The sequence below is a fragment of the Camelus dromedarius genome, chromosome 4, assembly GCF_036321535.1.
Source record: "Camelus dromedarius isolate mCamDro1 chromosome 4, mCamDro1.pat, whole genome shotgun sequence".
NCBI classification, from domain to species: Eukaryota; Metazoa; Chordata; class Mammalia; order Artiodactyla; family Camelidae; genus Camelus; species Camelus dromedarius.
Window position 1 is genome coordinate 29,663,153 of NC_087439.1, and position 25,432 is coordinate 29,688,584.

The 25,432-nt window shown below is 35.0% G+C and overlaps 1 protein-coding gene and 1 long non-coding RNA gene across 6 annotated transcripts in view; one reads left to right on the forward strand and one right to left on the reverse strand.

The window, feature by feature from the left end:
* Positions 1–3,579: 3,579 nt before the first annotated feature.
* MMADHC (metabolism of cobalamin associated D) lies at positions 3,580–20,215 on the reverse strand. Of its 2 annotated transcripts, none has more exons than XM_010986700.3 (8): positions 20,098–20,215; positions 19,533–19,591; positions 16,091–16,235; positions 13,097–13,314; positions 10,496–10,601; positions 9,757–9,866; positions 5,630–5,716; positions 3,580–4,704 (listed from the first exon to the last, which is right to left on the reverse strand). In XM_010986700.3, exons 2-8 carry the CDS (start codon positions 19,539–19,541, stop codon positions 4,510–4,512), a joined length of 870 nt encoding a protein of 289 aa, XP_010985002.1. In that variant the 5' UTR covers positions 19,542–19,591; positions 20,098–20,215; the 3' UTR covers positions 3,580–4,509. The 2 variants fall into 2 exon arrangements, with proteins under 2 accessions (XP_010985002.1, XP_010985001.1); XM_010986699.3 differs by having other exon boundaries at positions 9,757–9,887.
* Positions 20,216–20,297: 82 nt separating this feature from the next.
* The window catches only part of LOC105094634 (uncharacterized), a 525,835-nt gene continuing 520,700 nt past the window's right edge, over positions 20,298–25,432 (forward strand). For all 4 annotated transcript variants that reach the window (XR_010380576.1, XR_010380574.1, XR_010380577.1 and 1 more), the window contains exons 1-2: positions 20,298–20,332; positions 22,767–22,980. This is a non-coding gene — a long non-coding RNA (uncharacterized LOC105094634). The remainder of the gene's footprint in view (positions 20,333–22,766; positions 22,981–25,432) is intronic.

The following is a 25,432-nucleotide window of genomic DNA, read 5'->3' on the forward strand; positions in this document are numbered from 1 at the left end:
GGGTGGAACTGCTAGGTCCTAGCTAGGGTATGTTAAGTTTATAACCACCAAACGGTTTTCTAAAGTGTTTATACTATTACTCTTTTCATCAATAGTTGTAATTGCTGTCTACATCTCTGACGCTTGGTATCTTCTTTTCCATTTTAGCCTTTCTGGGGACATGTAGTGGTGTGATATTGTGGGTTTAATTGCATTTCTGATGATTGATGAAGCAGAGAACCTTTTTATGTTTATTGGCCATTTGGATAGCTTTCTCTGTAAATTTTTAATAAGTCTTTTATTTTGGGAAAAAGTCCTTTGTTGCATGTATCTGTATCTGGACTGTTGGATATATGTCTTCAACTCTGTTGCCTTCTCTTTCATGTCTTTTGAGGAATTAAGTTCTTAATTCTAGTATGATAGAATTAATCAATGTTTTCCCTTTGTATGGTTAGTGTTGTGTCCTGTTTAAAAATATTCTTGTTTACTCCAATGTCACAAGTATCTTTTTTTCCCCCCAAAGCTTCATTCAATCTTTCACATTTAGATTTGCAACCTGTTTGGAAGTAATTTTGTGTATGGTGTAAGGTAAAAGCAAAAATATATTCTTTTCCTATATGAATATCCAATTGACCCAGCAACATACATTGAAAAGATCATTCTTTTCTTACTGCATTGCAGTGTCACCTTTGTCATAAATCAAGTGGCCACTCGTGCAGGTCTGTTTCTTAGACTCTTATTCTCTTGATTGGTCGGTCTATTCTGTGTCAATACCACTTGTTGTGATTACTATAGCTGTATGGTAGCAACACGTGTCATTGGACGTGATTATGACGTCCAATGACAAGATCGGAAGGCAAAGGCTCAAAGCCTGAATTTAAGTCTTCTGGATAATTCAGTTATACCTTACATATATTCTACTGATGCAAAGAAGGGAGGGCAGAGAAAAGTTATGAAAAAGCTTAAAATATGTTGGCTAGTATGAGAATGAAGATTATTACTGTATTTTTAAGTTTATTATGGAATTGGATGCCTACTTTCCAGATATGGGAGGAACAAAGACAACAAAAATACAAACGAACTGTGTACAAGTATCAGGTGCAAAATGGTGTGGTGTAAACTAAGTGCTATACAAATGAAGGGGAAAGACAGACCAGTGAGAGATGGAGTAGTTATGAGAAGCTTCAGAGGAAGTAGAGTTTGGAAGAATCCTTGAATTTATTTGAATGCAGAACATTAGAGACTTCATTTTTGTTTCCTATATATCCTTAATGCATTACATCCATTATCATATCCTGCTCTTACTTCTTTAGACGCCTCTTTAACCTCTATTACTGAGTTTCAAAACAGATTAATGGTTTTAATCCTGACTGTACATCTGCATTACCTGGGAAGCTTTTAAAAAATAATGATGCCCAAGCCTCTTCACACTAGTAAAACAATCTGTGGGTGTGGGGACCAAATCATCAGTATGTTTAAATGCATTCCCACCTGATTCAAATGTACAGCTGAAGCTGAGGACCACTGAGTTAGGATGTACATTTAATCAGTGGTTCTCAACTGGGGATAGGATACTGTCAAATAAAATACAGAACACTTAGTTAAATTTTTTGCTCCCCAGGGGAAATTTGGCAATTTTTGGAGATATTTTTTGTCATGACCAGGGTTGCAACTGGCAACTAGAGGATGGAGGCCAAGGGTGCTGTTAGACATCCTAAAATGCATGTGACATCTCCCAGAACAAAGAATTTTTATCTGGTTCAAAATGTCAATAGTGCTGGGCTGGATAAATACTGCTTTGGAGCAACAAGAGACACAGTCATAAAAAGAGGAAATAGAGTTGGAACTAAAAGCAGAATTTTGTTCAAATGTATAAGGATTATATTGCTGTTACAAGTGACAGAAGCCCAAGAAATAAAGGTTTTAAATTTGAAGCCAGAGAACTACTGTGTGAAGTACAGCATTTATAACTGAATTTTTTGATACAGGTTTCAGTATATTTTCAAAGAAAATTCAGAGCATGTAGAGTTCAATGGAATGAACTCAGAAGGCTATCTATGAAATGTGGCAGCAGTATTAGTTAACCTGGAAGTTAAATTCTGAGATTCTTTGATCTTGTTAATGACTATGAAGAGTCTCTCTCGGCATGTATGTGTGTGTATGTATGTGTATATAAGTATAAAAATATATAAAAAAATATATATATATCTCACAGCCAAGTTCCAGCACTGGGTCTTAACACTAGCTGTGGAACCTGATGCATGCTCCTATGCTTTCCATTTTGTCTACTATAAAATGAGGGATGTGGGTCAGATAATCTGAGAGACCACCTTCCAGCATTTAACTTCTATACACTAATTCCTAAGTTCTTGTCAAAATACAAATTTTACAACAAAAACATAATTTTCAGTGACAGGTCTAAAATCAATTTCAATGGCTCAGCCTTTCTTTAAAAGGTAACAAATTTTTGTCTAAGATGATAATTTTAACAATTCTTTATGAGGTCCTAATCAGATGAATATGATGAAATATACTTGCAATGTCTTCTTACTACAGTACATAATAGTTAACTATTTTCTACTACTATCAGTAAGAATCCCTTGGGTTATATTTCCCAAACCTAAATCTTGCCATAACATTTCAAGGAAAAAAAAAATCTCTAACCGGCAGTTACTGCTTCTCATGCTCTTGTTTCTGCAAATTCTGTTAGAAAGCAAGATGTTAAAAGGAGCCCCACCATCATATACCCTATGCCTCATATATTACAGTACATAGCCATAGCCACCTAAAGGGAGGAAGCATCCTTTCCAACCAGTAGATGGAACTCTAGAATTGTTAAAGCAAATGTTGAAATGTCAAAAACAAGGCTCACAGAATGGTGCAAGGTAGGAAATGCTGAATAAGCAACATGCACACTGGAAACGAGTGGTGCAAGGTAGTGGACCAAATAACTCTTTTTTGTGGAGCTATCCTTTGCATTGTAGGATGTTTAGTAGTATCCCTGGCCTGTACCTACTAGATGCCTATAGCACTCCCCTACCCCAAGTTGTGACAATCAAAAATACCTTCAGACATTGCCAGATTTCCCAAGGGGCAAAACTGTTCCAATTCAGAACCACTGAGAAGGCAAAAGCTATGCAAACAAACAGGCGATCTATAATTATGCACAGTAAGGGTTAATCTCACATTGCTGAGTGAAAGAAGCCAAAGTGAAGATCCTATATATGGTTTCACAAATATAAAGCATCAAAACAGACAAAACCAATTTATACTGCAGGGAATCAGGATACTGGCTACTGGTGGGAAGGGCAAGCAAGAAGAGGGAGTGCCTGAAAGACAGTAGGATGAGCCTATGAAATTCCACTAATGTTCAGTCTTGATTTGGGTGCTCCTTACACAGATGAAAATTTGAGTACCTATCCTTCAATAAATATTTTTCAAAATGCTACAGGAAATCACTATTTCATTTTTTTCATAATGAATGAAAAATTGTAGCTTACTGTTTGAATCATAAGCAACACTTATTATCAAGCTACATGTTAACTAAGCAGAGTTTTAAATGGAAATTGTAAACGAAATTAAAAAGTTGATCATCCCGTGTTCATTTAAAAAAACAAGCATTTAATTAAAAAATACAGAAAAATCCATTTTAATTTATTCATTTGGTGAAGTTATTTGTTCATCTGAGATTTATCTCTATATCGACTGATACAAGATTCACAAATCAAAGATGATTCTAAGTTTAAAATGCTGTAAAAACAAGCTCCATCCCACATGAGGTATTTCTGTAGAGTACTGCATTTTCCATCTATTGCTAAAATTGGAGGAATATGATTTAGCAGCTGAGGCACAGTTTTGTCTGAAAATAAACTACATTTACCCGTCTCAACTCAGGAGTTAAGAATTATTTTTTCAGCATGTATACAGATGAGATTGATACTCTTCTGTATGTAAAGATGTAGTATTATTCTTAGTCTTCTTTTCCTGCACATACATTTTTCAAAGTGATACTCGGACGAGTACCAGGACACTTGACAGGTAATAAAGAAAAAAGAAAATTAAAAAAAGTTAAATCTACACTGAATCCAGAATTCTCAATTGTATTTATTTAAAAAAAAAAACTTTAAAAAGATAAATATTTTAGTTTCTTAGGAATCTTTAAGAACTATATTTTTAAGATTCTGCAATGAAAAAATACATATCATAACCAAATGTATGATTTATTTTTGGAGAAAATTAAAACAGGTTTTTCCAATAAAGGGGAGAAATAACAATATGAGATCATACCCTGGTCACATGTTAATTAATTACCACATTCTGTACAATGTGGATGTGCTCAACATGTATTTAATGATAATATGAATGAACATCTGAAATTTAAAAATCACAAACCACTTGCCAATATTGTGAATTCACAAATGTTGAAATAAATACCTACAAGTAGGTAAATTTTAAAATTTGAAACTTTAACAATGTTAATAGCTCATCCCAAGTGATACAAATCATAGAGCAAATAAATTGCCATTACTGCTAGTTTCCACTTAATTTCTTCATAATTTGGCTGTCTGGTGTTGCATTAGTAAAGATACTTCCCACAACCACATGGGTACCCCAGAGACTGTGACGAATCACTTTACAGCAGCCGAGATCATCAACAGAGAATCCTAAATGCCGATAGCGTTCATCTGTCTCAAAAAGAGTGTTGTTTGTATATGGTCCAAAAAACTGGAGGAAATAAAAAATGAAGTCATATTTTCATTAGCAAGAAAGATAATGGAGTAACAACTTTTATGCAAACATGAACACAGATCAATTTTAATACTCCAAATATTTAGAATAGTTCTTATTAAAAAATAAAAACATCACGTGCAACACCTAACTGCCCTAACACCTCTTTTCCCCTGCGCATTCTGGAAATATGAAATGAATGATCTAGCAGACTGCTTATTATCTAGAACCATATGCATAACATTACATGACCTTTAAAGATGAAATAAACTTTAAGCAGTCATCTATAGTTCCACCTTTATAATTTTTAGGATAAGGAAACTAAAGCCCAAAGTGAAATTTTCATTTCTAGTACTAAGTCTTACGTGACTTTAATAAACAGTATATACTCCTATTTTAAGATTAAAAAAAATTTATTACTATTTGTAACTGAAAGATATAGCCAGAATTTAAAATGTGACCACAGTAGTGGTTCAGTTACTTTCTTTAAAATGTAACTTTATAAATGCTAATTTCCAAAAAGTTACTTTTCTAAATATTTCTTTACCATCCATATTTCCTTAATTCTAAAAACAGGTGTTTTTCAGTGAAACTACTGATTGCTAATTTTAAACTAATGGACAGTAAACACACTAATTCAGTGTAATTCAAATAATATCTACTAGCAAGGATGGAAAACAATAAACACTTTTATTATTTTTAATTAAAGAAACTTAGTGATAGAGAAATGACGAGTGATAGAGGTCCCTCAAAGTTATGAATGCAACTGACTCTTGCTACTTCTTCACATAAAACTGTGAGGTTTTAAAAGAGGCTTAAATGATTTAATTTTGCTAAGGTTATAATTATAAACAATTTTAATAAAGATCATTCCTACTTCAAATTATATCATCTGGCTTTCAAAATGTATTTCGTTACTCACTGCCAAACCAGACGATGGGTCAATAAAGTCAGCCCAATAGCCTTCCGCCCGAAGAGCATAGCAAATCTCCTTAGCACCGCTGATGAACTGCACAGAAGATGATACAAATATATGCTCAAGACAGCATTGCTACAGACTGTTCTATTTTTCAATACATTTTAAAATAAATCTTTTGCTTCAGATAGAGAATACAGTAAGATTAATAAAAAATTAAAGCTAATGATAAATTAAGACTGTGAAGTCCTAAGATTATTTTCACCAGTTCAAAACACTATTGGTTTATAGAACACTTTCATTTCTTTTAAAAAGTCCAAATTGTTTATTTTTTTCTTCTAACTTATCTCCTATTTTAGAAACTATTTTTACTCACTTCTGTGCTATTAACTCTCAAATTTGGCATGGATTATAAACTGTAATTGCTATTTTTCTCATTAGGGAGATATTAGAAATAAGGTAAGAAAGGGAAAACAAAATAGCCATAATGAAAAGATCTGAGCTACACATTCATTTGAATGAAAGTTGTTTAAACACATGTTCTTGTTTGTGTGTTCTTGAAAAACACATTTATGCACTCACACAGTCTTGAAATAATTCTGAAAAGGCACATAAAAATAACAGGATAAATGGATAGATTAGGTACAGAGCTGAACAGGATACTTTTCACTATACACCTCTCTGTATTTTTTGTACAGTATATAAACATTACAGGCCACGAGCATTTATCACCTATTCAAAATCTTGGTCTTAATTCTGAATTCTTATGATGTCTGTATTAGTTTTACCAGAAATCTAAGCAGTGAAATAGACCAGTAACAAATATTAGAACCAGATTAGTATGTTAAGGAAAAAAAAAAAAGGACAGAACATAAATGTTTAAAAGCAAGGGTACAGTTCCATCAAACATGCCACATGCTGAAAACTACAAAACTGACCAAAACTACAAAACTGGTAACTGTTTTTAAACACTGAACAACAGTTAGACAAAACTGTAATCTTTGAGAGAAGGGAAACATAAGGTGATCCCCATATATGCTCCAGTCTTCCGTCTGGGGACACTTCATAGTCATAGGGCAAAGAAGTGGGGCCCAAGCAAAGTAATAGTGTCACTGAGCTGAGGAGGTAGAAAGCAAGAGTTCTGCACTGTTGAAGCACATAGAATTTGTTGGGTAGGGTACTAGAGAAGAGGGAGGTGCATGAATGGGGCTCTCAAGTGGTCTGCAGAGCAATTTGCCTTGGTTCAGTAGTGAAGGGTTGAGCTGTACACACACAAGGAGAAATTCCTCAAGGTCTAGCACAGTGCCAGTAGTGAGGCTAAGAGCTGAATGGTGCTATCGGGGTGGTACGGTGCTGGGTAACATGAATCTCTAGCCCATCCAGAGTGATGAGACTTCACTAAGCAACTCTGGCATTCAGCTGAGATCCTCGAAAGTCCAAGCCTTAGGCATAAGGGCCACATCCTAAATAAGGGGTTAGCAAGTGAAAGCCCGAGGGCCAAATCTGGTTGGCAACCTGTTTGTGTAAAGATAGTTTCACTGGAACATAGCCATGCCTTTTGATTTGTATACTGTGTAGGATTTCTTTAATAATACTAGGGTAGAATTGAGTAGTTGAGACCCTATGACCTGCAAAACCTAAAAATTTACCATCTGGCCCTTCATGGAAAAAGTTGGCTGATTCCTGATATAGAGATATACAACTTAAGCTAGACTATTTTCTCTGAATACAGGCATATCTCACTTTTTTGGACTTCATTTTATTATATTCACAGATCATGTGTTTTTTACAATTTGAAGGTTTGTGGAAACCCTGTGTCCAGCAAGTCTACTTGAGCCATTTTTCCAATAGCTTTTGCTCACTTCGTGTCTCTGTGTCACGTTTTGGTAATTCTCTCAGTATTTTAAACTTTTTCATCTATTTTATTTGTTATGATAATCTGTAATTAGTGATCTATACTGATGTTACTACTATGACTCACTATGAAGGCTTAGATGATGGTTAAGATTTTTTAGCAATAAATTATTTTTTAATTAAGGTATCTACTTTTTTTTAGGCATAATGCTATTACACACTTAATAGACTACAGTATAGTGAAAATATAACCTTTACATGCACTGGAAAACCAAAAAATTTGTGTGACTCACTTTATTGTGATTTTTGTCTTATTATGATGGTGTGGAACTAAACTTGCAATATCTCCAAGGTATACCTGTACTTTCTTGTAAACTAATGAAAAACATTTAAATATATTGTATTCTTTAGGTTATCTTCATACTTAATACTTACACTTATTCCTGTATTTCATTAATGTTCATAATTCTTAAAAATAAGAAAACTGAATATAGTCTAGAAAAGTCATTAGAATTATGTATCAATTTAATAAAAAAAAATGCCATACACAAAAACTACAAGATAAACAAAACAATTAATTCAAATGTTTGCAAAAGTTAACAAAGAATCCTGAACGATCACAAAATGAACCAGTTTTTCTCTTAAAGTTTTCTTCTCATCAATAGCAAATACTGACATCGACTGGAAAAAACTAGATTAGATTTAAATCACAAAACGTAAAACATCTACTTGGACAGTAAGCTATGTGTGGTTCTAAAATAATCACTAACATATCTAAAATAGGAAAATGTTTTTCTATAGAAAATAAAAGCTTAAGTCATTACAAAATTAAAAATCACATATAAAGTATGTTGCCATTTCAAAACCCTGAAACTGGTTACAGAAAAGCAACTTACAACTATACTAGGGCCAGTATCAAATGAGGCTCTGAACCTTGAACAGATTAAAAATTAGGACTACTGATATATGTGAGTGAGCTCTCTAGCATCTAAATGATAGTGGTAAGTATACATTTACTAATCATTATCTTAATATAGAAATAGAAAATGTTTATTGAGTTATTGTGTATTTAAATTTCAACTCTCCAAATTCAGATCTTTAAAATCAGAGACAATGTCTTATGCCTCTCTGTAACTTCTGTTAACTAGCATATAACTTGCTCATGATTGTTAATTACTAAATGGAATCTGTTAGTAAAGCTATATGTGAAACATTTAAGTGTGAAGCCATTATCATAAAATACTCTGTTCAATATATAAAATTTTTCTAAGAAGAGAGAACCATACATCCAACCCTAAAGAAAATATAAAGTAATTCCAAATATTATCCTGCATGTAAATTAGTAAAGAGAACTTTTTCAACTATAGTTGGCTAAGGTGTCCAAGTGAGTTAATCTTAACCTGTGACACAGGCAAAAGAAACCGATATAACCGAACATCAAACTCTAGATAAATAATTATATAATTTTAAAATATGACTTTAAATTACCACTTATCATTTCTCAGGTTGATAAAAATGAGAAGTAATGCTAATATCCAGGGTAAGGGTGACAGGATACACACTAGGACAGTCTGTTTTGTTGGCAAATTGGTGGTGTCTATCAAAACGTAAAATGATTCAGCAATTCCCTATTTAGGAATATACAGATATAAATATATGCATAAAAATATATTCACTGCCTATAATAGCAAAAGTTTGATTTTCAACTTATAAATTACTAAAATTTTTTTAAATAATTAAAAAATTTATGGTTTGCCCATGCAATATGATGTTATGCAGATTTTACAAAGAATGAAATATAATCTGTGTAATTCTATAGAAAGGTGTCAAAACTTATCTTCTGGTTAAAAGCAAAGGATGGGAAAATAATGTGGGTATATAACACTACTTTATTATTATTGTACTGTACACTGTTACTGTTTATTCCTTAGAGAAGGCTGAGGTACTTTTCACTTTTTACTTGACATGCTTTACAAAGAGAAGAAGAAAGGAGACATGGAGGGAGAGAAGAGAAGCAGAGAGACAAAGAGAGAGATGGGTACAAAGAGTTAATGTAACTTTTTTGTTTACTGTATTTTCCAAATTTCCTAGAACAGACATAAATTCAAACAAACAAACAAAAACACATGGCATTTTTATTCTCAGAAAACATTAAGTTCTTTAGTACTGAAATACAGAAGTAGAGAATAAAGGCTAGAAAAGACAGCCATCACTTTAAAACACTGGATCATTGGTATTTAAATAGGATCATAAAATTAAAGTGTCAGGAGTTGAATTACCTTTTCTAAGAGCATTTCTCTTTCATTTTCTACCTCCTCGCTCCAAACAGTCATATCATTCTTAGTTTTCTGTGTTACAGTCAGAATCATTAGTTTGTTGGTAGCTGCTTCTGGAAACAGTGATTCAAAATCTATAAATGAAATAAGAATAAAACTCCAGGAAAAAATAATTTGTTTTTTTAAAAAACAAGAAACAGTGCATAAAATACTTTAGAATAATGATTAAGTTAAATTATTATGGTACCCAGTTAGGTTTACAAATGTATATTATTTTTGAACAAGGATGAAATGAATTTAGTTTTTATTTACTTCTGTTCTTATTGGATGAACTGAATTATACTGCCAACAATTCTGAAGAGTAAGTTGGGTTACATGTTGTTGGTTTTGTAATTTAAAAGAAAGATTATTATTAAGATTTTTCTCAATAGTACTAATATATTAGCTCATGAAATTATAGCTGTAATAATCACCCAGGTGTGGGATGACTTCAGTAAAAGATTTACGAAACAAGTAATTAAAAATTCTACTATTCCTATCTAATGGCAGCATGAGGTCAGATGTTTGGGGACATGTGAAAGTCTTTATCTTGGCCATGCAGTCATCATTTTCCAGCTACACATGTTAAAATATTAAGTTACAAAGCATTACAATTCCTATGGAGTACATTATTCAACACATTAAAAAATCAGTGACATTATCTAACACACATTAGTATAAAAATATATAAAGCACAACATACCTCTTCGCAGCAATTCTGGACATGTTTGGATTGCACACTCTACTTTGGCACTTTCAAAGTAAGTTTCTGCACTGTTAATTTCTTGCTCAACAGGTGCATCACTACCCTAAGGGGAACAGGAAATAAAAGTAAACAAAATCTGGAGTTCAAATAAAGTATCTTCACTGTTATGAACCTGTTTTCCCTAAAGTGTTTTTAATAATTTTAATCTAGCTGGTGATGGAGGAATAGTGTTTTCTTCAACATTTTCTCTGTGATGAATGTAAGATTTGAAAATTCTAAAAAAAATGTTGAATTAAAAAAGAACATATAAGTATACTGATATTCTGAGACAATAGAAGTTGGCTAAGAAACTAAAATGTCATGATTTTGTCTTACAGTGTTACCTCTTCTGATATTTTGTGATATCTAATCATCCTTTCTTCTGTTCTGTAATCTGTAAAATGGGGTAAGAACACTAATTTACAATATAACATAATTAAATATACAGCCTCTCCTATAGGAAGAGCTTAGAGGCTTTTATTCAACTGAAATTTACTGGGTGCCTATTACACATCAGACATTACGACAGAAGAAGGCACAAAAATGGTAAAAAAAAATCCAGTCTTCATTCTTAGGTATACAAGAAAAATAGCAACAAATAAATGCAATCCAATATGAAATGTACTGTAGAGTTATGAAGAAAGTGTTCTGGAAGTACAGATGGGGAAGAAACTTGCTTGCTGGGAGAAATCGGGAAAAGGATGAAACAATTTTTGAGCTACATGTTAATTAATGCATGTATCTGATAGGTAAAGAAGAGATGGAATATAGCTGAAGAATTAAGGAGAAAGAAAAAGTCCAGCAAGAGATAATCACAGTGCAAAGGCATGCAATGGTTAAAGAGAATGGTGTAATTTAAAAAAAATGAAAAATGCTGTGATTAGAGTGCAGGAGTAGGAAGTAATGGGAGGTAAGGTAAAGAAGATAAAGGATCAAAACTTTATGCCACATCAAGAAAGTCTGACTTTAGTCTAAAAGCAGTGAGGAGTATCAAAATCAGATATAAAAAGCTAATGACGTATTACTGTAGGGGATATACAGTAATGAGGAGGAGCAGGTGATAGACCAGCAGCAGCCAATATTTATTGATCACTTAATGTATACATTCTCACATTTGATCCTCATAGCAACTTTGCAAGCTAGGGATTATTATCCTCATTTTACATATAAAGAAACAGAGGCTCAGAAAAGTTAAATAACTTTCTCAAGGACACAAAATTAAGTAAACAGGAGAGTTAATCTTTGAATACAGATTTATCCTATCTCCATAGTCTATCCAATTATAATGCCTCTAAGAACTGAAGTTAAGACAAGGCAGTTAAATTTTGGCAGTATTAGTGAGAATTGAAAGGACACAAATAATTTAAGAGCTGCTTACAGAGAGGAAGCAATGTAATTCTGTGACTATTTCTGAGAGAAGTTAAGGTTGACACTATAATTTTTGGGACAGGAGAAGGATGACTAAGTCACTTATACTACTAATAATAAGGAAGTAAGAACAAGTTTCGAGAGAAAAAAGGACTAATTCAGTATTAGACATGCAAAATCTGGGGACTTCTGAGATATCCAGATAACGATGTTTGGCAGGCAGTTAGTAATATAGGGCTAGAAATGTCAGAAATAGACATAATAAATTAGGAAACATGAAAATGTAGCCTGTAGAGAAAGCCAAGGACTTAAGTGACCAGGGAGCAATTCGCATGAGAAAATCAAGAACAGAAACATTTGGGAGATATCCTATAACTGGTAGACAGAGGAGGAGCCAAGAAGACTGAGAAGAAATTATCTCAGATAAAAATTCAGGGAAAGTCAACTGTGTCCCAGTGTTCGGTTATCCGATATAACCCTTAATTGTGAGGGAATGCCATTTTCAATAATATGGCTTTGATCAAAATCTCAGCCTGAAACTATGCAGAAATATGAAAAATGGTAAAGGATCAGGGGTTTGACAGAAACTCTGAATTGCATCTAACTTTCCATTTGAGTAAGCAATAATGCAATACTAGTTTTACAACTCATTTAAAAAATTCATTATGCAATACCAGTTTAAAAAACTCATTTGGAAAAAAACCTCAGAAATTGTCGTTAAAAAAAACCTATTTAACACTCTTCCTTTTTAGTCTACTATATCTGAAGAATTTCAGAGATCTCCAAATTTTCTTAAGTTTCTAAATGGTTAGAGGAATAAAACTAGTTGGAATTTGGTCCATATATAAATTATAATTATCATTTATAAAAAAGTGAAAAACAGGAAATCTAAATTTCTAGTAAGTATAGAATTATTTATGTTTGAATAAACAGTTACTTAAACAGATCTTTTTGAAGAACATTTGATTACCTAAGAGACTGCAATCTAAAGTTAAGTGAAAAAATTGTACAGGAAACACTATGTGTAGGACAATGCTGAGTTTTTAAAAGCTATAGATATTCTTTTTGTATATATTGGACTTAGTTTTTTTTATTTAACTTTTTCAATGAAAGTAACATACTCAAAGTTATCAGAAATTATTATAGCATTTAATAATTAGAAAAAAAGAATAAATGACATTAACAACTTACCTGAAATTCATTCACATATTGTGCCATTACAAACTCATGTCTTTCACTTGATAAAGGTTCTGCTAGAATATCAGGCAAAGTTTTATTAACCTGGCTTTTCTTCTGTAATGCAGTCCCACTGAGGTGACAATCAAAACCTATGTTCCCAGGAAGCTGGAATCTCTGATCCTGAGGTCCAAATGGTCCCATAGTTTCATCAGGCCATACTGTTCGAGAGCCTGAAGAGAAACAACAAAATGAGTCATTTTCTCCTTAACAGTTAAGTACATTGGTAAACTGAAAGAATATTCTTCTTCTAATTAGGTTTTTACCTAATCAACAGATCTGTGAAGTTTGCTTTCCTATGTGAATATAAAACAGTTTTAAGTCATTTCCAAAACATTAATCAAAGCAACCAGTTGTAAGCTCAAAGGTAAGTTTGTTATTAGGAAAGGAGTCAATAAAATACTGTAATCCATACTATGTAATGCTTGATATTCATTAGAAAGAACATGGTAAATCTTTACTGATAATGAACGAAGTCCAGGACATATTACGTTAAAAAAAAAAAGCTAAGCCAAAGAATAGCATTTTCACATTTATTTTCTATCCTCATATTTATGTTTTTAAATATAGAGGAAAGATTTGAAAAAAAAAAGATACTAGATTTAATAGTGGTTACCCTTGGGGAGGGGCATTGGCACAAAATATTAATGAACTGGGGAAAAAATATTGTATGAACCCAGTGAGACATAATGCCCTGTTTACCAGCCACACAAATTAATATAGATTAAATACTTATGGAAGAACAGACCACATTACTTTATTCACTTAAAATTTAAAAACATCCTAACGTGAAAAATTTAAAAAGATCCAGAAAAAAAAATTAAAAAAATCAAACAAAGAAATATTCAGAGAAGTTTTGTTTAGAGAAAGGAAGGGACGACTGCTACAGACTTCTGTTGGCATCAAAAATATAAATACTCTGCCAGAACTGCGTGAAAATCACCATGTCAGTATGGCTGCTCCTAAGTGCTACCATAACCCTCTTCCGTATCTATGACAGACATCACCCATCAGTCATGGAACTTTTTCCCACTGAACCCAGACACTATCACATAATTCTCAACCCAAACACTAGCCCAGTATGTCTCAAACTTTAAGTACTTAAGAATCATCTGAGATCTCACAAAATGTAGATTCTGATTTAGTAGGTCTTGAGTGGGGCTCAAAATTCTTTGTTTCTAAATGTCAGATGATGTTGATGTTATCCTATGCTGGTCTGCAGATCATATTGAGTAACAAGGCTCCAGACATAGCCACTAATGATTGACTAGAGGCAGTTCGCAAGCTGAAACTTATCAGCTATATTTGAACAATAAGGGTTTTAAAGACTCTTCAGATCTGTTTCTTTAAATAAATATCCAATATTAATAGTGGGATTGAGAATATTTTCAAATGTTTACTGGTCATTTAAGTTTTCACATACAGAAATAGCCTGTTCAGATCCATTTTTGAAATTTTTGTTTGGTTTTCTACTGGGTGGTCTTTTTTCTATTGATCTACAAAAATTCTTTATATAGTTGTCCCTAGGTATTCACAGGGGATTGGTTCCTGGACCCCCTCCAAATACCAAAATCAGCATGTGCTCAAGTCCCTTATATAAAAGGGCACAGTTTAGTTGACATTTGAACAACTCAGGGGTTAGGGGTACTGACTCTGCATGCAGTCAGACACCTGAGTATAATCTGTAGTCAGTTCACTGTATAGTTGCTTCTGTACTGGCAGTTTCATGTCCTCATATTCATTGAACCAAGAACTGTGTAGTACTGTAGTTATTATTGAAAAAAATCTGTGTATAAGTGGACTTGTGCACTTCAAACCCATGTTGTTCAATAGTCAACTGTATGTCCATAAATGTAGCCTACATACAGCCTCCTGTATATTTTAAATCATCTCTAGATTACTTATAATATCTAAAACAATGTAAATGATATGTGAATAGTTGCTGGTGTGTGACAAATTCAAGTTTTGTTTTTTGGAACCTTCTGCAATTTTTTTTCCCCAAATATTTTCAATTCCTGATTGGCTGAATCTGAAGATGTAGAACCCAGGAAGAGAGAGGGCCGGCTGTATATCCACAATATAAACCCTTATATTCTGAATAATAAATCCTTCATTTATGATACATATATGTTTAGTCTTCAATTCTTGAAAATTGAGGAGTAATCAGAGATGGAGTTATAAAAGAAAACTGGGGCAAGAAAATCAGGGAAGGCTTTGCATGCCAAAGTGAACTTACATTACGTTTTAAGTAATGTGTTGCATGAAAAAAGGATTCCACGGGCAATCCTTTTAAGATACATTAGGTAAAGTTTCTAAGAGCCTTCCCTTAACATTTTAGTGTGCATTATAAACCTCTAAGATAGGAAGGGCTATGGGAAAAGTATTTCTCAAACTTAACTAATCACAGAACTTTAAAAGAAAATTTTTTATAGACCTTGAACAGTGATCCACAGTTTAAGGATTGTTTAGGAACTGCTACTGAAAGCAGTGGGAGACAGTCAAGGTTTATCAAGGAAGTGACATGATTAAAGTACCTTAGAATGATTATTATGATAGTGGTGTACAAAATGAATTAGAAAAAACAGACTATGATTCAATAAACAGTAGATAGTAAAAAGTACTAGCTACATTTAAGAAATTCAGCAAAGAATGGCAAGAAGTAGTAATGCAGTTTAGTAGGACCAAAAGATTTGTTTCAGGGAACTGTGTTTTTGAAGATAATTACAAAGAAACTAAAGTTCAAGAAAATAAGTTTTAGAAAACAATATTCACTCTTTTTTTAAATATTGTAGATTTCTGGTATATTTAGGCAGAGCCCTGATTTTATTTTCAATGGGATAAACTAAACTTTAGAAAAATCAGTAAAACCTCAGGAAGAAATATTACAGGAAACACACCTCAAAATGTTATGAAACAATTATAAGTAAAGTAATAATAACTTTTACTTACATATATCTGGAGGTGCAGTGGCCACATGAGACTCATCAGAACCTGAAGATCCTGCAGTTGAAAAGGCTCTGGGATTGACAACCCTTTTAACTAAAGAGCAAAATCCTGGGAGATAGGAAACCAGTCTGGCTCTGTTACAGAGCACCTAAGAATGACACAAAAATCAAAATTATTCAGGATATAAACGTTATACTGACACAGACAATCTCTGGCAAATTCTCATATTGCAATGTATCTTCTAAAATCAACATTTATTCTACTATTATTGAGCACCTACCACATGACAAGATCATGCATATTTATAATTTTAAACATTTATATTTTAAAAAATAAACAGGAATATTAAAAAAGCAAAGAAGAAGTTACCATGGCTAAAAATATATGGCTTTTCCAACAAACACCAGAATCAGGAGTGCCACACAAAGAGAAAAGAAACCTCTAAAAGGTGCCCTACTTAGCAACAACACTAAAAAGGTAGCATAACTATTAAGATTCTTCTATTCTCAAAATAAAGAACTCTCAAAATCTTTCCTAGGACCACAATCTACTTTCTAACTCTTCTCTTCTTTTACTGCTACAAATTGTACTAGTTTATCTCCCCTGTCATTTTTCCTTTTGGTTTTATGGCAATGTTCACTTTCCTCCATTTTAGCACACACGTTTGTGATACATTTTCTGCTTCTCTGTCCATTTCCTAGACTCTTGAGGTCAGTTACCATGGATGAATGAATCTTTCATGCATAAACTTTCATCAAAAATACTTGGGTCAGAATAATTTAATGCCTCCTATCTGTTTCAGTGAATGAAGTTTGACTGCAACATGGCCACACCCATTTATTTCTGTATTGTCTATGGCTGCTTTCATGTCCTTATGGCGGAGTTAAGTCGTTGCACAGAGACTCTGTGGCTTACAAATCCTAAAATATTTGCTATTTGGTCCTTTAAAAAAAAATGCTGACTCTTAGATTAGTGAAAAACATCTAAGAACAAACTATATCACCTGTCAAATGCTATTAAAAGATTTGAAAAATTAAGAGATTCTTGAGGGAACAGGAAAAAGTTTCATGGAGGATACACTAAGTTTTGAAGTAACAGCAGAAATTTGCCAGGGAAAGGGGAATTTCAGTGAGTCACTTTCAGGAACAAAGGTGTGGAGTCATAAAAGATATATTCAGAAAACTGACAAGTTCACTGAAGGTAGATATAATAAGGTAATATAGTGCAAAACAGGCTTCAGAGTTAACTTGTGGGCAACTGTAACAGGCTTTATACCTGATGCAGACAGTAAAGGTCCTATTAAATGAAGATAACAACTCAGAATTTTAATCTGTAGGCAGGGAGGAACAGAGTTAAGCTGATAAAATTAAAGGATGTGTTACGGAATGTACCACTAAGGGCAGCATAGAGAATGGACTGGAGTGGGATTAGAGTGGTGTGAAAACTAATTACCAGGACGTTGAAACAGTCTAGGTATTTAATACTTTACAACCATTCTTTTTCCAGTTCATACAGTATTCTGAAATCCAACCCGTGTGTACTTTATGACTTTATTTCTCATGCTAAGTGCAAAAAAAATCCTAACTGGTCTTTCTACATCTCTGACATAATTTCTTTCAATTTTACCCTTCCTTCCCTTATTCCACTCTTAAGCCACATAGCAATATCTACTCAACATTTCCCATATTTCTCTGCCTTCTTTTAAACTGCCACAATATTTCTTCTGCTAAAACGCCCTTTTCCCTCTCCTTCTAGGCCTGGCAAATTCCAACTCTTTCTTCTAGGTCCAGAAAAACAGAACCTCCCTGTTTCCAGAGCATTCTGCCCACCTCAAAATTCAAGCATCCTTCCTTGGGTCTGTACCCAACCTGCTCAAAGAGACAAAAATGGTAATTTTAAGTGGTATATAGAAATTTGAATTGGATATCCACATCGAGCAATTGTGATATCTCACACAAAAGAGGCAGATTTTTGGCTGTTCTTAAAAACTCTTAAGATCTGGTAGCACTGGATTCACATTCCCAAATGACATTAGTTGGCAACACATCACTGGCAGAAACGAGTTACTTCAGTTTGTACAAGTCCCCACCACGGCCTCTTAATTTACCTGTCTAGCTGCTGAAGCATGGACCTTTCTGACCCTTGCTGTACATGCTAACTGAATTGTTAAAGACACATATACCTGCATATTTAATTACCAAAGTACATTCAGTGTTTACAACGCATATAAACTAACATAAATTTTTAAAAGTATATTTGAATATTATTTTATGTAAAATTCTAACAATAAAGAATTAAAAAAGTATATTTCAAAATATTCATCTTACTGATCTAATTTATTCATTCAAATCAAAATAGAGCCAATTCAAATATTAACATACTAATCTCATTCCTTTGAGGGTAGCAGCACATACTTCTTTCACAACATTTCCTTCCTATGATTATGGCTAGGTAAAAATTCAGCTTAAAACATAGGCTAGACTAGTGGTCAATTTCTATGACTTGGTCTATGGTCTCACCATTAGACTATTACTTAACAGGAATACTCTCCAGGCTAACTGTTGCCATATCCATATCAGTCTTCCCAACACACTGCTCTAATTAAACCACCAAAATACAAAGAATAAAGTCCAAACTACTGAGTTTGGCATTCAAGACTGTTACTTGATCCCAAATAAACCAGCCAACCTTATTTACCACTAAAGTCTTTCACACATCTAACATTCAGGAGAACAGAACCTACATCTTGATTTTTGAAACGGAGGATGAATATATCTCTTGTCTTCCCCACGCAAACCTCAGATGACCTAAATCCCACCCATCTTTCAAAACCAAAACTAAATGCTTCTCTGATTAAGTGAACCGAAACCCCTCCTTTTCCTCTCCACAAAGCTCTGAATCTGCATTGTGCCTTTGTGTAGCTTTTATGAAATTATCAGCGTCTACTTTTAAGGTAACTGTTTTCATATGTCTCATGGCTCCTACTATATGAACTCTTTACGGCAAGTAATTACTGGACAGTCACTATGAATAATCTCTCTTGCTCTCATTTTGTAGTATTTGGAAAGCTACTTCCTATACTGAAACGGCTCCAAAACTCCAGTTTACCTAACCAAAAAAATAGAACACAGCTTAAAAAATAGATTCTAAATACTTCCTGAAATAATGTACTTTAAAAATATTAAAAAAGGATGCTGGCACTGAATTTATTTCTAAAAACGTATTTGTAGAAATAAACGTGTAATTAGAAATATGTTTGTGTTCAAACTGTCTTCAAACCGTATTCACCTAATTTCACACCCATTACGTCCCTTGACATTTTTGATACTCAATATGAAACATTATGCCACCAATGACATTAGAATTAAACCCGTCCCTCCATTTTCTAACAAGTTCCCAAACTACTTTATTACTATACTGCTTCTTAAGAGACTAATTTACTCACATTGGCCATTTCTGGCAGCAAAGCAGACGCAAAATATCTTTCCTTTTGTTAAGTTATTCCTGGGAAAGGACAAAACAAAACAGGCCGGTGACGGATTAAGCTCTAACAGGAGACCGGTCGCTAACGTCCACCATCGCCTACTGTGGGTCCCTCCACCACGACAGGACCAAGTCCAGGTTCTCCCCGGACCCCACAGAGACCAGAACTCGCCCCCCTGCCCCCACGGGGCACACAGGTCGCTGCCCAGCGGAGGCCGTGCAGCTCTGAGCCCTCCCGGTGTGTGTCCGCAGAAAACAACCCGGACTAGACTGGGGCGGGGAAGGAGAAGCCGTCCAGCGGGTTGGAGTCCTGAGGCTCGAAAGTAGGCACTTAGGCCTGACGACAGCTCTAAACAAAGGTTCGAGCACAGCTGGAAGATGAGAAAGCGAAAAAGATCCGAGGGACAGAGTGACAGGACGACTGGGGACAGCGACAGGGGCCCTGTGGGAATAGGGGCAACACCGAGAGCTGTGGCCCACAGATGGGCGAATTTGGAGGGGCTAACGCGGGCGGAAACCATCCGTACCAGTCACCGCCGCCGCCTCCAGCCGTTCCAGACCCTGAATCTTCCCGTCTTCAAAATGGCGGCGCGTCGGCAGGAGGGGCAGCGTCTACGCTGGCAGTGGCCAGACTGAAGGAGTTGCTGCCGAGCACATCGATGGGAAGAAGCGTCGAAACACTGATGCGCACGCGCACGATAGGCCCCCGTAGAGCCGCCGTTCCATTGGCTACGACGTGCGAGGAGAAAAGCTGACGTGCAGGTGAGTTAGCGGGTTGGAGTCGAGGGCTGCTCAGCTGCGTTTAGACAGTCATTTAATTTCGTTTATTAACTCATTAATGTATTTGAAAGCCTCTTCTCTCCCCAACTTCTTACTGCCCCCGAGAGGTAGTCTTCTGTTCTTTGTATCGTAGTTTTTTATTTTTCGCTGTTTCTGAGATACGTTTTTCTCTTTGTGTACTAGGCCCTTAATAGGCCCAATAAGTATACACCACACGACTTATTTATAAACACTATATCATTTTCACTTGTCGGTTACATTTTTTAAGAGTTAACTGAAATCCATACTTTATTCATACTGATATTTTCAGTCAGGTTGGGCACGTTACTTAGTCACTATGCTTTTGGTTTCCTCAGTTCTAAAATGGGGATGATAATAATGCCCAACTCAGATGGTTTGTGAACATTAAATCAGCCCCTGTACACCTAACCTTTGTATAGCAGCGCGTGCGTCCACATACACCCTCACGCGTCCACACACAGCTCACGGCTTGGGAGTCACAGAGGCTTCTGAGGAAAACTGCTGAGCTGAGTGTTGAACTTACTTACAACTCGTCATTTTTTCATGCCTCATAATTTCTCTTTCAATTTGGCTTATTTGTCCAGGTTATATAACAGGATTTCTGGTTGAATGATGATGGTAAGCTTTTTGAGACTGGGGACCATATTTATTCATCTTTGCCATGATAGGAAATCATCTATCAAGTAGTGGTGGAGATGAGAGGAGCCAGTGATCAGCAGAATGGCAGGAGGCTGTCAGGAATAACTTCATAGCAGAGGTGATGCTTGAACTGTGTTTTGAAAGATGAGTAATTGTTTGCCTGAATGCCAAGAAAAGACGTGAGAGGGGTGAAGACATTTCAGTCAAAGGAAGCAGTGTGGACAGAGATATGGAATCCAAAACACTGTGGCAACTGGGAAGATCCACAGGTAACCAGTTGTGTTAGAGGTAGACAGGGGCCAGATCGTTGTCAGCCTTCAGTGCAGAACCTAAGATAAATGTAATCCTGGAAGCAATGAGACGCAACTGGGCAGGTTTAAGCAGAGTTCCGGCGTTACAAGATTTGTGTCTCGAAAAAATCCTTGGGCTTCAGTACCGAGGATAGGTTGGAAGGATGTGGAATTGGAATTAGATCAAGTGGTTAGGAGACTACTTCTGTGTCCATAAGAAAGAACGTGAAAGCCTGAATTAAAGACAGAGGGGAAGCTGAGGAATTGATACCTCATAGCTATCCGTTAGTTGCAGATGAGGCAAAGGACAAGTTGAAGATGAGTCCTACATTTTTGAGTTAAGATGTTGGTGAATGGGATTGCTTTTGCTGAGGTTGGGAATCCAGTAATATTAATTTGTGGAATGTATGCTCTGTGGTGGTGCTTGGGTAGGGATTTTCCCATTGCCTATTTTCATTCTTATAGCAATCCAGAAAATGGAGATATTATCTTCATGTTAAATACGCAGAAATTAAAGCACAAATAGCTTGCATATATTACTGACGCTTCCAGGGCTGGATTTAAATCTAGGTTTGATAGGTTTAAAATTAGTGTTTTCTTTCGCATAGACGGTTGTCTCCTAGGAGGAAAACAGATTTTAAGGGAAAGATAATGAGTTTGGTTTGGGACGTGTGTTTTAAGATGCCTGATTGGCATTCATATAGAGTTGTCAATAAGTTATTTGATAGTAGGCCTATTGCTTAGGAAGGTGGTTTATGTGGGAGACAAAGATTTGAGGGTCATTGACATATGGATAACAGTTAAAGCCACAGGAACGCCTCAGCTTGGAGTTCAACAATGGGCTTTAAGGCAGGAAGGTCTGTGAAACTCCTGAAAATGTATGCAAATTTTTGTATATTTGTTAGCAGATCCTTTTTTCTCCCCTAGGGAGGGGAGAGCTTCTTCAGATTCATAAAGGAGTTCATGATTCTGAAAAGATCAAGAACCACTAGTGTAGAGTATAAAAGAAAAAGGGTTAAAGTTGGAAGACTAGGACATTTTAAAGGGTTAACAGAAGAAGAAAAAACTAGTAATGGAGACTGAAGTTTCAGTTGGAAGCTAAAAGGAAATCAGAAGAGAGTATTCTAGATATCAAGAAGATAATTGTGTTTTTGTGCTATTAGATGCTACAAAAAGGTGTTATTGAGGACCACAAGCTATCTTTTGTATTTGATAACTAGGGCAATGATGACTTTGCCAGAGGAGTTTTAGTGGAATGGTAGGGGGATGGAATTTTGAAAACTGTGGGTATTCAAAGGATGAAACATAGCCCCTTGAGGGAAGAGACTTTATCTGTTTCTTCACTGTATTCCTGCCCTGGAGAGGTGATCAATAATATTTGTTGAATGTTGAACAAATGAAGAAGTGGTGACCATTAACAACCAGCTACCATTGGTAATAGCTGCTTTTTATTGTTCTGTTTCCAGCCTCCATACCTTGATAGCAGTTATCCACCCAACAACTGGGCTGGGGAGCAGTCGTGTCTACATTGCCTAAATGAAGAAACTGTGACTCAGAGAGGCTAAGTAAAATGCCCAGTGCTGTACAACTTCAGGCAGTGAGATTCACACTTGGATTTGTGTGGCTCCAAAATCTCAATTCCTTCTGGGACAATAAAACAAAGGAGAAGAAGAGAGAGCGGTGAGCATGTGTCTCTCAGCTGCTGTTCCAGTTTTCCTTTATCTGTTTGCCTTCTTCCTTTCACTCTCTCCTGGATTGTTCTTATTCTTCAGAGATAAAGCAGGGCCTTTATAGAACTATGAAGATTGATCAGAGTACCAGATTATGAGATTATTCAGAGGCCAATATGTAATCCTTAGGGTTTTCTTTCTCATTTTACTCTCACAGCTGCCTGCACTAATACTTTTTGATAAACACATGGCTTCCCTTTTTTCCTGGAAAACACTAATTCTCAATAACAAAGGATACATACTTAAGCAAATTGAGGAATATGTAGTCATCACTGAGTGCTCAACTTGGAAAGACTTCTTGTCTTGCAGCTCACTCGGTAAAGACAATAGGATTATAAAACCAGAAGAGACAAGAGGGAATATTTTCTGCTCAACTAAGCATATCTAAAGCATATTAGAAGCTTGGAGACAAAATTCTGTGTTATTTTTAAAAAAGGTTGCATGAAACTATTACCTGGTTGCAAGAAAATAACATGTAAAGAAGAAAAATAATATTGAGCATTTTTTTATGTGCCTTTTGGCCATTTGTATGTCTTCATTGGAGAAATGTTTGTTTAGGTCTTCTACCCATTTTTGATTGGGTTTTTTGTTGTTGTTGTTATTAAGTTGAGCTGTTTATATATTCTGGAAATTAAGCATTAGTCAGTCACATCATTTGCAAATATTTTCTCCCATTCCATAGGATGTCTTTTTGTTTTGCTTATGGTTTCCTTTGCTGTGCAAAAGCTTATAAGTTTAATTAGGTTCCATTTGTTAATTTTTGCTTTTATTTCTATTGCCTGGGTAGACTGTCCAAGGAGAACACTGCTAAGATTTATGTCAGAAAATGTTTTGCCTATGTTTTCATCTAGGAAGTTTTTAGTGTCTTGTCTTATATTTAAGGTGTTAAGCCATTTTGAGTTTATTTTCATGTATGGTGTGAGGGAGTATTCTAACTTCATTGATTTACATGTGGCTGTCCAGCTTTCCCAACACTACTTGCTGTAGAAACTGTCTTTTCTCTGTTGTATATTCTTGACTCCTTTATCGAAGATTGACGGTAAAAGTTTGTGGGTTTATTTCTGGGCACTCTATTCTGTTCCGTTGATCCATATATCTGTTTTTGTACTAATACCATGGTGTTTTGATCAATGTAGCTCTGTACTATTGTCTGAAGTCTGGGAGGGTTATTCCTCCAGCTTTGTTCTTTTTCTTATTGCTTTAGCAATTCTGGGTCTTTTGTGATTCCATATAAATTTTAGGATTATTTGTTCTAGTTCTGTGAAAAAATGTCCTGGGTAATTTGATAGGGATCACATTAAATCTATAGATTGATTTGGGTATGGCTATTTTAACAATATTACATCTTTCAATCCAAGAGCATGGGATATCTTTCCATTTCTTTAAGTCATCTTTAATTTCCTTAATCAATCTTGTAGTTCTCCGTATTTAAGTCTTTCAGCTCCTTGCTCAGATGTATTCCTAAGAATTTTGTTTTTATGGATGTTATTTTAAAAGGGATTGTTTCTTTACTTTACTTTTCTGATAGTTCATTGTTATTGTAAAGAAATGCAGCTGAATTCTGTATGTTAACCTTGTATCCTACTACCTTGCTTAATTCCTTTATCAGCTCTAGTAATTTTTGTGTGGAGCTTTTAGTGTTTTCTATATATAGTATCATGTTATCCACATATAGTGACAATTCTACCTCTTCTCTTCCAATTTGGATCCCTTTTATCTCTTTTTCTTGTTTTATTGCTTCTACAATGTCACGTCATACCAGTCAGAATGGCTATCATTAAAAAGTCCACAAATGATAAATGCTGGAGAGGGTGTGGAGAAAAGGGAATCTTCCTACACAGTTGGTGGGAATGTAGTTTGGTGCAGCCATTATGGAAAAAAGTATGGAGATTCCTGCAAAAACTAAAAATAGACTTACCATATGATCCAGCAATTCCACCCCTGGGCATATATCCAGGAGGAACTCTAATTAAAAGAGATACATGCACCCCAATGTTCACAGCAGCATTTTAAGAATAGCCAAGACATGGAAACAAGCTAAATGTCCACTGACAGATGACTGGATAAAGAAACTGTTATATGTGTATGTATGTATATGTGTGTGTGTGTGTACTAGTATACACACACACACACACACACACACTACTCAGCCATAAAAAAGAATAAAATAATGCCATTTGAAACAACATGAATGGACCTGGAGATCATCATTCTAAGTGAAGTAAGCCAGAAAGGAAAGAAAAATACCATATGATTATCACTCATATGTGGAATCTAAAAAAAAAAAAAAAAAGACAGAAATGAACTTATTTACAAAACAGACACGGACTCACAGACATAGAAACAAAAACTTATGGTTACCAGGAGGGAAAAGGTTACCAGGAGTGGGAAGGGATAAATTG

What these genes read in the sequence shown, in the direction of transcription:
- MMADHC (XM_010986699.3), bottom strand. An exon ending in CACTGCACCTCCAGATATAT is followed by an intron (nt 13,315 to 16,090) that starts GTAAGTAAAAGT and finishes GTTTCTCTTCAG; the next exon opens with GCTCTCGAACAGTATGGCCT. An exon ending in ACCCATCGTCTGGTTTGGCA is followed by an intron (nt 4,705 to 5,629) that starts GTGAGTAACGAA and finishes TATTTCCTCCAG; the next exon opens with TTTTTTGGACCATATACAAA.